The sequence below is a fragment of the Mobula hypostoma genome, chromosome 5 (genome assembly GCF_963921235.1).
Source record: "Mobula hypostoma chromosome 5, sMobHyp1.1, whole genome shotgun sequence".
NCBI lineage: Eukaryota > Metazoa > Chordata > Chondrichthyes > Myliobatiformes > Myliobatidae > Mobula > Mobula hypostoma.
The window spans coordinates 185,919,355-185,933,244 of record NC_086101.1 but is presented as its reverse complement, the minus strand read 5'-3'; the positions used below and the strand labels follow the sequence as shown (position 1 = coordinate 185,933,244).

Below are 13,890 nucleotides of genomic sequence, written 5' to 3'. Positions count from 1 at the left end.
TACCTCCCTGCTCCTGTACTCGAATCCTCTTGCTATAAATGCCAGCATACTGTTCGCCTTTTTCACCGCCTGCTGTACCTGCATGCCCACTTTCAATGACTGGTGTATAATGACACCCAGGTCTCGTTGCACCTCCCCTTTTCCTAATCGGCCACCATTCAGATAATAATCTGTTTTCCTATTTTTGCCACCAAAGTGGATAACTTCACATTTATCCACATTAAATTGCATCTGCCATGAGTTTGCCCACTCACCCAACCTATCCAAGTCACCCTGCATCCTCTTAGCATCCTCCTCACTGCTAACACTGCCACCCAGCTTCGTGTCATCCGCAAACTTGGAGATGCTGCATTTAATTCCCTCATCCAAGTCATTAATATATATTGTAAACAACTGGGGTCCCAGCACTGAGCCTTGCGGTACCCCACTAGTCACCGCCTGCCATTCTGAAAAGGTCCCGTTTATTCCCACTCTTTGCTTCCTGTCTGCTAACCAATTCTCCACCCACACCAATACCTTACCCCCAATACCGTGTGCTTTAAGTTTGCACACTAATCTCCTATGTGGGACCTTGTCAAAAGCCTTTTGAAAATCCAAATATACCACATCCACTGGTTCTCCCCTATCCACTCTACTAGTTACATCCTCAAAAAATTCTATGAGATTCGTCAGACATGATTTTCCTTTCACAAATCCATGCTGACTTTGTCCGATGATTTCACCGCTTTCCAAATGTGCTGTTATCACATCCTTGATAACTGACTCCAGCAGTTTCCCCACCACCGACGTTAGGCTAACCGGCCTATAATTCCCCGGTTTCTCTCTCCCTTCTTTTTTAAAAAGTGGGGTTACATTAGCCACCCTCCAATCCTCAGGAACTAGTCCAGAATCTAACGAGTTTTGAAAAATTATCACTAATGCATCCACTATTTCTTGGGCCACTTCCTTAAGCACTCTGGGATGCAGACCATCTGGCCCTGGGGATTTATCTGCCTTCAATCCCTTCAATTTACCTAACACCACTTCCCTACAACACTTGAAGAATGTGCTATATTTTCTAACGTAGTGAGTTGCATTCCATTGTTGAGTAGCCTTCAACCACGTCAGGTAGTAACCCCTTCAATTTTACGTAATATCATCCTGTATTTGGACAGTTGAACAGAAAGTGAACAGAAGAAATTCTGTAAATGCTGAAACTATAGAGTAGCATGCAAAATGCTAGAGGAACATATTAGGTCAAATGCTTCCTGAGGTGCTGAGTTCCTCCAGCATTTTATGTGTGTGAAAGAAAAGTGACATTAGAAAAAAATATGGTCATAGGTACATAGAAAACTCAGAAGCACTCCAATTAGTCTCTTGAGCTGACTCTGCTATTTAATAAAATCTGATTTGATCTCCAGTCCATTTTCCTGCTTTACTTCCACAACCCTTCACTCTACCTGGTTGCCATCTGCAGGGATTCTTGGACTTGTACACCAATGTTCCTTTGTTCTCCTCCCGAAGTGCATCACCTCACATTTATGGAGTTCATTAGAAATAAAATCCATCTGCCATTGCTCTGTCAATCACACCGATTGATCAATATCAGCCTGTAGCCTGTGATTATCCTTCTTACGATCAACAGATTTTGTTATTTAGAAATTCACTAATTAAGCTAATTGATGAGGTTATCCATTATTTACATATTTTTTCTGCCATTTTTCCATGATGGACAACCCCAGTACTCCATCTGCCTTTTTAATCCTCACATCTAACCTGCCAAAATCCCTTTGTAAACTCTTTTAGAGCCTTATTATACAGCACTCTCATCCATCTTTGTTAACCAAGGTGCCTTCCTGAGTTAATCCCATTTGCCCTCATTTGGCTCACGTGTCTCTAAACCTTTCCTATTAATGGTCCTGTCCAAATGTATTTGAAATACTATACAGTGGATTCCGATTAATTGGGACATCTCAGCGCCAATACATTTTGGCCCAATTAAGCAGCTGCCTGAATTAGCCAAGGGTTTCATGGAAGTGGGTAAAAAGGTATAAGCAAGACAAACAGCCATTTAACTGAGTAACAAATTATGTACTTAAGTACAGAACAAGTTAGAACACTATCAATACAACTACAGTACTATAAAACTGTATTAGATCTGAATAGTTATCGATGGAGGAATTAATCCAATATACGTGCTGAGTTCTTTTGACCGTAAAATGAAAAAAATCAGCACAGATACCTAGTGTAGATAATGAGCTGTCTTCATACAATGATTGCATCCTCCAAATCCTCATTTTCATCATAACATTCAAGATAACTGTCGATACCTTAATTCTTCATAGCTCCTAACTTGAAGAAGTGAAATTGTTTCAATTTCTATCCTGGCTGTTTCTGGCACTTCCGAGCCTGAATGCTTGAAATCCCAGTGAGCAAAACAGTTCTGAATTGCCTTTCTGCTTACTTCTCACTAACCCTCAGTGACAAAAAAAATTGCTGCTTTTTGTATGCAAGCACATGCAACTGAAGCTATTTAAAATCTGTTTACTCTAAGCATGGTGTAATGTCTGACGGCCAGACAAGCGCACGGGTTTGATGCGAGTTTGAAACTGTTTGGCTCTAGTCTTCTGTCCCAGTTAAGCGGCAGTGTCCCAAATAAATGAAGGAAATCCCGGCTTTTTTTTATTAGTTTTTGTTCTTTCAGGATTGTGTCAAATAAGTAGCTGCCCTGATTAACTGATGGCCCAATTAACTGGAATCCACTGTAATTGTCCTGTCTCAACTACCTGCTGTTAGCAAATCATTCCGTAGACAAGCCACAGTATGAAAAACTGTAACTGCAACACTTCATTCTGCATTCTGCTACTAGTTTATTCCTCAATATACTGTTGTAATAAACTGAGCTGTATGTATGGTCTGCAAGACAGTCTTTTCTATTTACCTCGTACATGTGATAATAACCAATTTACAAATTTCAAAACATTCAGATATGTTTGCAAACTTGTTTAATCATTCAAGCCTCATTATCTTTGACCCCTCCCTCCCCCATTGTTCACAACCCCCCCCTGTATGGTTCCCCCCCACTCCCAACTCCACAACTCTCTCACACTCCCATCCTGTACTGGTCACTTACATCTGTTATTGCTTCTGTTTCACATATTTATACTACTGCCTGTTTCATTGTAATAGTGCCAGTAACATTACACTGTCTTACATAAACATCCACCTCACATCCACCTTGCATTTTATGTCAACCTGTCAATCTTCAGGTTATGCCACTTAGGGACTTAATAATAATAGAAACTATTTATAGAGCACTGTCCATACAGACAATGTAGTTCCCTTTAGTTTACAATGGGATAAAGGTGCAAACCTGAAATTACAAGACTAAAAGATGTGTGTTAAAAGCAAAGTTAAATAAATAGATTTTAAGCTGGTTTTTAAAAGTATCAACTGAGTCTGCATCCCTTATAGTTTTAGGTATTGAATTTCACAGTTTAGGAGCATAGTTCAAAAGTAGTGCAGTGTCTGACCTGCCAATTATCTTTAGAGAGAGCTTGTTTAAAATTAAAGAACTGGCAGTAGAAGACCTGAGAGCTCAAGCGGGCTTATAAAACGAAAACTATTCTGTGATGTACCAGACCATTGAAAGCTTCAAAAACAAGTAAGAGAACTTTAAAAATCAATTCTAAAATATACAGGAAGCCACTGCAGAGTAGTGAGGATGGGGATGATGTCTTCTCCCACCCCGGTTATAGTTCAAAGTTGAGCAGCGGCATTCTGAATGAGTTGAAGTTTGTCAATAGATTGCTTTGGAAGGCTGGTAAAAAGTGTATTGCAGTAATCTAGTCTATTCGATATAAAGACTTGAGCTAATGTTGTTTTGTGACTCTGTGCTGGAATGTAGCTACGTGTGCTGTGTGTGACTATGTACTGTACTTTGCACCTTGGCCCCAGAGAAACGATGTTTGTTTAGCTGTAGACGTGAATAGTTGAATGACAATAAACTTGAACTTGAACATCCCTTCTCTAAAGCAACCTTTAACTTGTGTACAAGTTAATATGCAATTTGTTGGTACACATTAAAAATGAAGGTAATATTCTTCCAGAAAATTGTACAAATGCAGAATGTTCTTGCACAATTCTATACTTGCTGACCAACAGTACAATTTGTTCATAGTTTTAAATTAGGGTTGTGAGATTAAAAATTCCTCTGATTTATGTTTGCCTCCATAGTTTTGATCACCTATCCCCCATTCTAAATGATCTGTTTGCTTCAGTAACATTTTTCTGAAGGACCTTTGATAAAATTTTAAATGCAAGTTACAGTTGAGCTTTGCCATTCAGTGAAGTGAATGGAGAGCTTTATTAACCCGTAAACATTTTCTTGTTAAGACTGTTGAACGAACAAAACATGAAAATGAGACCCTTGAGTCTATTCTGAGATGCATCTCACATGGTGATAGACTAATTTAGTGTGTTCCCTAGTGGATTATAGGAATTGAGAATTCCCATCATTTTGAAGTTCCTGAGTGTCAACATCTCTGAAGATCCCTTGGCCCAACATATTGATGCAATTACAAAGAAGACGTGTTGTGGCTATGTTTCATTAGGAGTTTGAGGAGTTTTGTTTTGTCACTAAAGGCTCAAGTAAATTTCTACAGATGTACAGTGAAGGACATTGTACTGCATCAACACAACAAATTTCACACCATATGTCAACTTACCCTTGCACACCACTGACTGACATGGGAGTGAACAAACTCTACCAGCATAGTAAAAAATTGGAGGCAAATTTTCATACTAAAGAAACAATCTTTATGCATCGAGACTCTGCAGAACTTATTACCCAGAAAAGGAAAAGTCACACAGTTGGTGAAAACCTAATAGTGCCAGAATGTAACATTTATAGTGGATAAAATGCTCGGACAAGATGCAGTACAAGAAATTGAAAAAGTTTCATTCTCAAACAGTATGATAAGAAGAGGTATTGATGACATATCACATGATGTTTAAGAGGTTTTGTGTGATAAATTGGACCAGATTGATGAGCCAACAGATTTCACCAATAAATGGCGCATAGCATTTGCAAGATTTGTAAATGGTGATGAAAGTCAAGAAAACTTTTTCTGTTGCAAAGAGCTGCCCAAAACAAGCAAAGGCCAGATATGGTTAATGTTTTGTCTTCATATCTGGAAACAAAAGGTGTGCCTGGGAGGAACTGTGTTGGCACGTGTACTAGTGGTGCCCCATCAATGGTTGACTTCATGAGAGGTTTCGTTTCTCTTGTTTTTTGTAAAAAAAAAAGAAAATCCTGATGTTGTCACAATATACTGCTTTCTTCACATAGAGGTGCTGATGTCAAAAACTCTTGAAGATGAAATGAAAAAAGTGCTGGATAATGCCACAAAAATTGTTAACTTTAATAAAAACAGACCAGTTCACTCAAAAGTGTTTTCTTAAAAGAAAACTGTGAAAACTGGACAAAGAGCACACCAATCTCCTGAAAAGGAAATCTTGAAATGTTTCCACTGCTGCTCAGGTTTGAGAGTGAGGAAGAATATCAAAGTCTCAAGTCTTATTGAAAACCACCTGGAAGAGCTGCAGGACAAAATTGAGCAGTATTTTTCCTCCCTCTCAACACAAGTGTATGCCTCAACACAATACAGTTCATTAGGGCAGAGTTTCAAACTCGAAATAAAAATGAAATAACTACCTCCTTCATCCAGTCATCATAAATGGCTGAGGTTTCTTGCCCCTCCCTTACATGCCCAAGCTGTTGATTGAAAGGGAGGTCATTATAAACTTGGTGATTACAGTACTAGGTGTGGTTTTATCTGGATAATTGCCTTACATGCTTGCCTTTGTGTTGAGACATTTTGGACATTGATTGTTGGTCACAGCTGTTAACCCTGTATGATCATGAAGTGTTTATTTTGCATTGGGAGTTTGCTCAGAAGAATTATGATTATGAAGACACGTAGTCCTCTTTTATTGTCATTTAGTAGTGCATGTATTAAGAAATGATACATTATTTCCTCCGGTGTGATATCACAAAACACAGGACAGACCAAGACCGAAAAAATTGACAAAACCACATAATTAAAACATATAGTTACAAACAGTGTAACAATACCATAACTTGATGAGGAAGTCTGTGAGCACAGTAAAGTTCAAAGTCTCTCAACTGTCCCACATCTCACGCAGAGGGGAGAAGGAAGAAAAACTCTCCCTGCCATGCCCACCACAATCCGACTCTGAGTCATCCGAAAACTTCGAGCTCTGATCAGCTCTCTGACACCGAGTACTGAGCGCCATCTCTATCCGAACAATTCGACCTCCTTCTCGGAAGCCAAAAGCAGGCAAGGCTGGGGATTTTGAGGCCTACCCTCCGAAAGTTCCTGACCACACAGTAACGACAGCAGTGAACGGGCGTTTCAGAAATTCCTCCAGATGTTCCTCTGTGCTTTCATGTCCATTCTCCCATCAAATCAGAATTGTCCACAGCCCCTATTTAACAGATACAACATCATTTTTCACCGGAGAGCTGCGCAGACACAGGGGCGCCGCCATCTTCTCTTCCCGCTTGATATTTTACATTCCTGTTATTTTGCATTAAAAAAAAAGGTAATTTATTGAGATGCAGCGTGGATTAGGCTCTTCGAGCTGTGCCGCCCAGCAATCCCCCAAATTTAGCCCAATCATGGGACAAGTTGCAATGCTCAATTAACCTACCAACTGGTATGTCTTTGGACAATGGGAGGAAACCGGAGCACCTGGAGGAAACTCTTGGAGAAGGTACAAACTCCTTAGAGGCAGTGACAGGAATTGAACCCTGGTGTCTGGTACTGAAAAGTGTTGTCATGATTGTATGTGGTGCTGTAAAAGATTTATTGCTCCTAAGCATTTTGATATTCTTTGGGCTGATTTGTATACTTATAATAAAGCTTGACACACGTCATAAAGTCATAGAACACTACAGCATAGAAACAGGCCCTTCAGCCTGTCTAGTCCATGCTGAACTATTAATCTGCCCAGTCCCATTATCTTGTACCCAGTCCATAGCCTTCCCATCCATGTATCTATCCAGATTTCTCTTAAATGTTGAAATCAAACACTAATCCACTACTTATGCTTTAAGCTCGTTCTATACTTACCACCCTCTGAGTGAAAAAGTTCCTCCTTTTTCTTAAACAGTTTACTTTTCACCCTTAATCCATTATCTATATTTCTAATCTCACCCATCCTCAATGAAAAAAGCCTGTTTGCATTTATCCTATCTATATTCCTCAAAATTTTGTATACCTCTATCACATCACCTCTCATTCTCCTGCACTCCAGGAACTAAAATCTGAACCTATTTAACCTTTCCCCATGTCAATATCCTTGTCACTTTTCCTTGTATTTCCAGATCCCTCTGTTCTACTGCACTCCTCAATGCTTTACTGCTCACCATGTAAGACTTGCCCTGGTTTGTTCTCCCAAAGTGTAACACCTTACACTTGTCTGCATTAAATCTGTAATTTTTCAGTCCATTTTTCCAGTTGGTCCAGATCTCACTGCAAGCTCTGATAGCCTTGGTGTCTACTGTACCTGCAATCTTGTTCTCATCTGCAGATTAGCTGATCCAGTTGACCACATTATTGTAGAGATCATTGATATGCATCAATGGATCTGGGGTTGAGAGGGTAAACAGCTTCAAGTTCCTCGGCATCCACATTATCGAGGACCTCATGTGCTCTGTACACAGCAGCTGTGTGGGGGTTGAGGACTCTGCAGAGAGTAGTGCGGACAGCCCAGTGCATCTGTAGTTGTGAACTTCCCATGATTCAGGACACTTACAAGGTCAGGTGTGTAAAAAGGGCTTGTAGGATCATTGGCGACCCAAGTCATTCCAACCGCAATCTATTCCAGCTGCTACCATTTGGGAAGCGGTACCACAGCAGAAAAGCCAGAACCAACAGGCTCTGGGACAGCTGCTTCCACCAGGCCATCAGACTGATGAACTCACGCTGATTTGAGTGTGCTCTATATTACATTGACTGTTCTATTGTAAATTATTATAAATTACTATGATTGCACATTGCACATTTAGATGGAGATGTAATGTAAAGATTTTTACTTATGTACGTTAAGGATGTAAGAAATAAAGTCAAATCAATTCAGTAAAGTAAATTCAATATGAATGACAAACACCAATTCCTGAGGCCATCCAATAATCACAGGCTTCCAGTCAGAGAGGCGACTGTCTACTACCACTCTCTGGCTTCCCCCATAATCCAGCTTGCTACCTGATCCTGAATGCCAAGCCACTGAACCTCTTCGACCAACCTCCCATGCAAGACCTTGTCAAAAGACCTAAGTGGATAAATGCCTTGCTGAAGTCCATGTAGACAACATCCATTGCCTTGCCTTCATCAACTTTCCTGTAACTTTCTCAAAAAATTCCAAAAGATTGTTTAGACATGATCTACCACTCACAAAGTCATGTTGACTATCTCTAATAGTTCCAGTCTACCCTTAGAATACCTTACAATACCTTACCCATCACTGTTGTCATGCTCACCAGTTGATAATTTTGTTGTTTATTTTTAGAGCCTTTCTTAAGCGTAGTGTCTGGCACCTCTCCCGTGGCTAGGGATGTTGTAAATGTCTCATATAGGCCCCTGCAATTTCTGCATTGGCCTCCCACAATCTCTGGGGATTTATCTACCCTGATTTTCCTCAAGACAGCAAGGACCTCCTCTGTAATCTCTATAGGGTCCGTGACCTCACTGCTGTTTTGCCTCACTTCTGTAGACTCTGTGTCCATCTCTAGAGAAAATACAGATGCAAAAAATCAATTTAAGATCTCCCCATCTCATTTTGTCACAGAATAACGAGTCATGAGTGTCTTGGCCCAAAATGTCTACTCTTTATTCCTTTACGTAGATGCTGCCAGCATTTTGTATGTGTTACACTGGCTTTCCAGCATTTGCAGAATCCCTTGTGTTTACTAGTCAGGTTTACAGTAAGATTGAGCTAGGTTTAATGTATTGCAGTGATGAAACCATCAAATTAAGGCCAGCAACCAACAGGAATTCTGCAGATGCTGGAAATTCAAGCAACACACATCAAAGTTGCTGGTGAACGCAGCAGGCCAAGCAGCATCTATAGGAAGAGGCGCAGTCGACGTTTCAGGCCGAGACCCTTCGTCAGGACTTCGTTCGTCCTGCGTTCACCAGCAAAATTAAGGCCAGCAACTTGTTTGGTTGATTCAGGAGCATGAGTTTGAAATCCACCAATGCATCTGGAGAACTTTAAATTCATGGAGTTAAATAATAAACTGGGATTAGTGAAATGCTAATCTCAGCCATGGTAGTTTTGGAAAAACAAGATTGTTATAAAAAATCCAGCTATTGTATTTAGAGCATTCTCAATAGGAACTCTGCCATCCTTAACCAATCTGGCCTTTATGTCACTTTAGAATCGCTGATATGGTTGTCTCTTAACTATTTCCTCAGTTTCAGGACAATCAGGAATGACAAAAAAAATGCTAAGTTTGGCAGTGAGTGAACAAACAGTTAAATGTGAGAGAAGATCTGCGTTATCATTTTAGGTGAACAGCCTTGTGGCTCTGATGAAAGATCATTGACTTGAAATGTGAACTCTTCTCTTGTGTGCTCTCCACTGATAATATCTGAACCTGCTCAGATTAACTTGCATTTTCTGTTTTAATTTTGGTTTTATCTAGGTGCAGATTTTTTTCTATAATGTATTGGGTGTATAATGTCTTTTTCTGTCCAAGGTCTTTTGGGGTTTCATGAATTTCTTTCCTTCTTGCATCAGTGTATTGAATTGACTGTATACAGTAGATTGTTAGTAATCTTTCTGCTGTTTTACATAATGTGGAATGGCTTTTTTGAACTCCTATCTTTGTCACCCTTTTCAATTACTACTCCCTTCCCATCAACTCCCTGAACTTGACTTTTCAAATATTGAGCATTCTCTTTCACTTGAGCGTCTTACAGTTCTCCATTGCCAGAATATTTTTCTGTGCCCTTCCAGTATCCCGTTTCATCTATTTTCCCTCACTCCACTTCCCCTGCTGTTCTCATTGATAGATTAGCTTTCAAATTCCCAGTACTCGGGTTTACAGTTTTTCATTATGGTTTAATGTAGTGTTATCCCTCTTTCCCTTTGTAACTTGCAGCCTTCTTCTAAAGGTGGGAGGCTCCACTTTGCTCTGCTCAAGGGTTTCACTCTGCTCACTCAAGAATGCACCATTGATGTGCGTTCTTAGGATTTGACCATCTCTCAGTTGTTCATTAAGTTTTTTTTGATGAGGTGCTCAGTTATACTGTCTCAACCAATCAGTTGTCACTAAATCAATCTACCATTCATTTTGGATTTTGTTATGTACCCTTAAAATTGATTTTGCATTCATTCATTAGTAAAGAAACCTGTGACACTGAGACACTTATTATCTGTCTCTTGCTTTCCTCACTTCACTAACGCCTTTCCCTTGTTCTCAAAGATGAGCACCATAATGAAAATCTTGGCTGAACAAAATTTTATTGTGAATTTCTTAATTTCTTTATGATGTCAGACTTGATTAAAAGTTCACCTAAATTTTGGGTAATGTAATCTGTCAAATGAGTACTGTCACCTTCAAAAAAAAAATTAGATGACAATGCATTAACACTGCTGCTAAGCTTCTGGGATCAGCGGACTGGTAACCAGTAGCAACATGACAGGAGCAATTTCCTGTTGCTTACATCATAGGCCATAGCAGATTCCGAGCTGCTGCACACACACAGCCTGTTTTTCTGAGCTAACATGGCAGCTCTGACTGCAGACTGAGAGGATAATGCGATAGACTTTCAGTGCCGTACACTTTTAGCTTCATTGCTTTCTCATGGATATGCCTTCCGATCCGTACTTGCCTTATGATGGTGGTGGTGGAGACTGCATTCCTCTGCAAGAAATGCCTCGGAAGGGTGAGTTTTAGTTCCCTGTTGTTTATCATTTAGCCTTTGTAAATGATTATCTACTTGGCAGGTAGCATATATGACTACATTTTTGGAAATAAAAAGTCAAATTTGAAGTAATTTTTATTGACCTATGCAGCCAGAATTGGTTTTGTGTTACATTGCTGCCTTTAGTTATTCCCATTTTTGTGTTGAATGAATGGTTTAGTCCTAGCAGATCACACCGGTCAGTTACTAATACCATTGGTGTCACTGCTTTTGTCATCAGGTGCTGTTTTTATTCTTCTGCACCTTTTATGCCTTTAGGATAAGATTCTTCATGTAGAGGTTTCATTTAACAGTTCGGATATGCCACTATTATGCATATATCTACAAGGATTCCTGGAAAATGTACATCAAGTTCATATTATTAATGTGCTGTTGTTTTAGACCAGCATTCAGTGCCAAGCATTGGAAGTACTGGACTAAAATGGTTTCACAAAGAAACCCAGTGTTACGTATTAATCTCATTGCTGTAGCTCAGTCTCTCAACCACCTCTGCATTTATGGAATGTTGTTTCAGTCTGGAGGTTAAGAAATAGTTTCAAGTCATTCCAAACAGTATAGGTGTGCATACATGCTACTTTTGTTCCAGTCCGTTCTTTAGATAATGCAGAATGAATGACATCATTGTTAGCTGCAATTGGATTATTTTGAGCAAGGTTAGCTTAACCCTTTTGCAGATAAGTCTGGGTGCAGGCCTTGGTAACTGCAGGTACAAATTTAAAATTTGCAACTATGATTCACAAGGTGATGCAGAACTGAAGCTTTAATCATGGTACTGTACCTCGATTTATTTGTCAAGTTTACTTTGTAGTATATCCCAGAGCAGATTCGCTGCTGCAGAAGAATTCCATTCTGACATGTTCCAAGTAGTCAAATAACCTTCGCTGTTATATATACTATTTCCCAAGTTGATCAATTTGTTCTTAAAGCATGATCGAAATCTGCCATTGCTTTGCAGATCTAATTTGTTGGCATGGAATATTCAATGTCAGTAGGACTTCTGACTTGATTACTTTTCACAGATATGCTGTTGACTGTTCTGACACTTTTATATCACTTATTTAATCAGTTTATTTCCCTTTATTAAAATTATACCATACATTGTTCCTGTCTTTGCTCAAGGCAAGTGCTAATATTTGAAATGACAGTTAATGGGAACAGTACGATTTGAACCTTTTACTCTTTTGTTACTTTCCACAAACAGGCTCCTTTCCACAAACTTTTGTTACTTTCCACAAACTCCTCCGCCTACTAACCCACCCCTCCACATCCCAATCACCACTACCTTATTTCCTGTTAGAGGCACCTTAATTACAGACACTCCAGTGCCAAGTGTAACTTTATTAACATACAGTCAATCTTTGTATATAAGTAATTTTATGTATTTATATTGTATTTTATTGTATTCTTACTTATTTTGTGCTGCATCAGTAACAATTATTTTATTCTCCTTTACACTTGTGCATTGGAAATGACATTAAATAATCTTGAATCTTTTATTGTTACTGCACAGCAGTATTTGCAATGCATTGTAGAAGAACTCTGATTTTCTGGAGAATGGAATGCAGAAACTTGTGTTGATTGATTACTTATTGAAACTTGTAAATCTTCTATTTTTAAAATGTATTAAAGTAAATTATTTTTTCATTTATTAGTTCATATTGTGGCATTAGAATGCACAAGCGCATGAAATGCCACTCACCCTTATAAATCAGTGAAGCATGGGGAGTGCTCTTAACCAAATAGCTGGGAGTTTTTTTAGTTATTTATATCACAGAGTTGAGGGATGCCTTTTGATCCCTTCCAGTGAGATGCACCTATTAATTGTGCATTTACACTCCTACAGTTTTAACATGTTGGGCAACATGAAGAAGCAATTATTTAGATCTGGCTATGAGGAAGACCTTCGTAAGCATGTCCTTACTGTGTTATCTTGGAATTGGAGTAAATTATTAACATCATATTGTGAACTCAGTCAAGCTGTAGAGCATATGACGTTTGGTCTTGTGTTTTTACCCCTTCCCCTTTCTATGTTTAGAATCATTTTCCAAGATGTTTGTTTTGCTGACAAGATACCCAGTTGTCCATTCTGGTTTTCCCTTGGAAGACTTTGTAAGACTCTTCCTCTATTAAACCAGTTCATTGAATTAATTTCTCAATCTGCTGAAAGAAATTTCCAGTGGCTGAGTATTTCAGGTGGTGTTCCTCACGTTGGATGCGTAGATTATGATTTCATTGATAAGATATCCCTTTTTACCATTTTGATGAGTGAAGTATTAACATGTGCATACTGAACTCTTTCAGAAGCGCTGTTCAGCATCTCTGCATCATTTCACATTGTATATAGCCCAAAAGAGGATGTATACCCACTGCTTGTGTGGTTTATTGTCAAATTACACTTAACATTCAAGTTGTGTACCTTAGAACATTCTTCTAAATTAAAAATTCAGGATCTGCCAAAAAATTACAGAAGCTCATTTTCTTGCCTTGCAATCAACAGCTTTAAGCCAAGTAATGAAATTTGTTTTTTGAAAGAAATCCAAGAACTTTACTGAATAAATCACTGATTCACAGAAGTTTTTAATTTGCCCGATATAAAAATCATTTTTGTCCTATAGCAGTCAAACGTTGAACATTTGGACAGGTAGAACCTCACAAGTGGTTTGATCAGCTGAAAAAGAAAGTAGGTTAATATACTGAACATTACATATACCCAAAACATAAAACTGCTATCTCTCTTCACAGTGAGGTTGTTGTGTATAACCAGCATGTTCTTATATAACCTATTTTGAATTTTACTGATACTTCATACAAAGATAGTAGAATCATAGATGCCTTTTAAATAGCCTTCAATGAGAATAAAGCAGAATACATCTGATGTGGCCTGAATTTAAAC

The 13,890-nt window shown here is 38.9% G+C and overlaps 1 protein-coding gene across 3 annotated transcripts in view; it reads left to right on the top strand.

Annotated features, from left to right (window-relative positions):
• Positions 1–13,890, top strand: part of clcn3 (chloride channel 3) — a 237,530-nt gene that overhangs the window by 70,713 nt on the left and 152,927 nt on the right. The window contains exon 1 of one of the 3 annotated variants that reach the window (XM_063049498.1): positions 10,733–10,958. The exons of the other annotated variants lie outside the window; for them this stretch is intronic. Coding sequence (XP_062905568.1) covers positions 10,877–10,958 — 82 coding nt within the window. The 5' untranslated portion in view covers positions 10,733–10,876. Of the gene's footprint in view, positions 1–10,732; positions 10,959–13,890 lie in introns of those variants that run through there. 3 annotated transcript variants of the gene reach the window in all.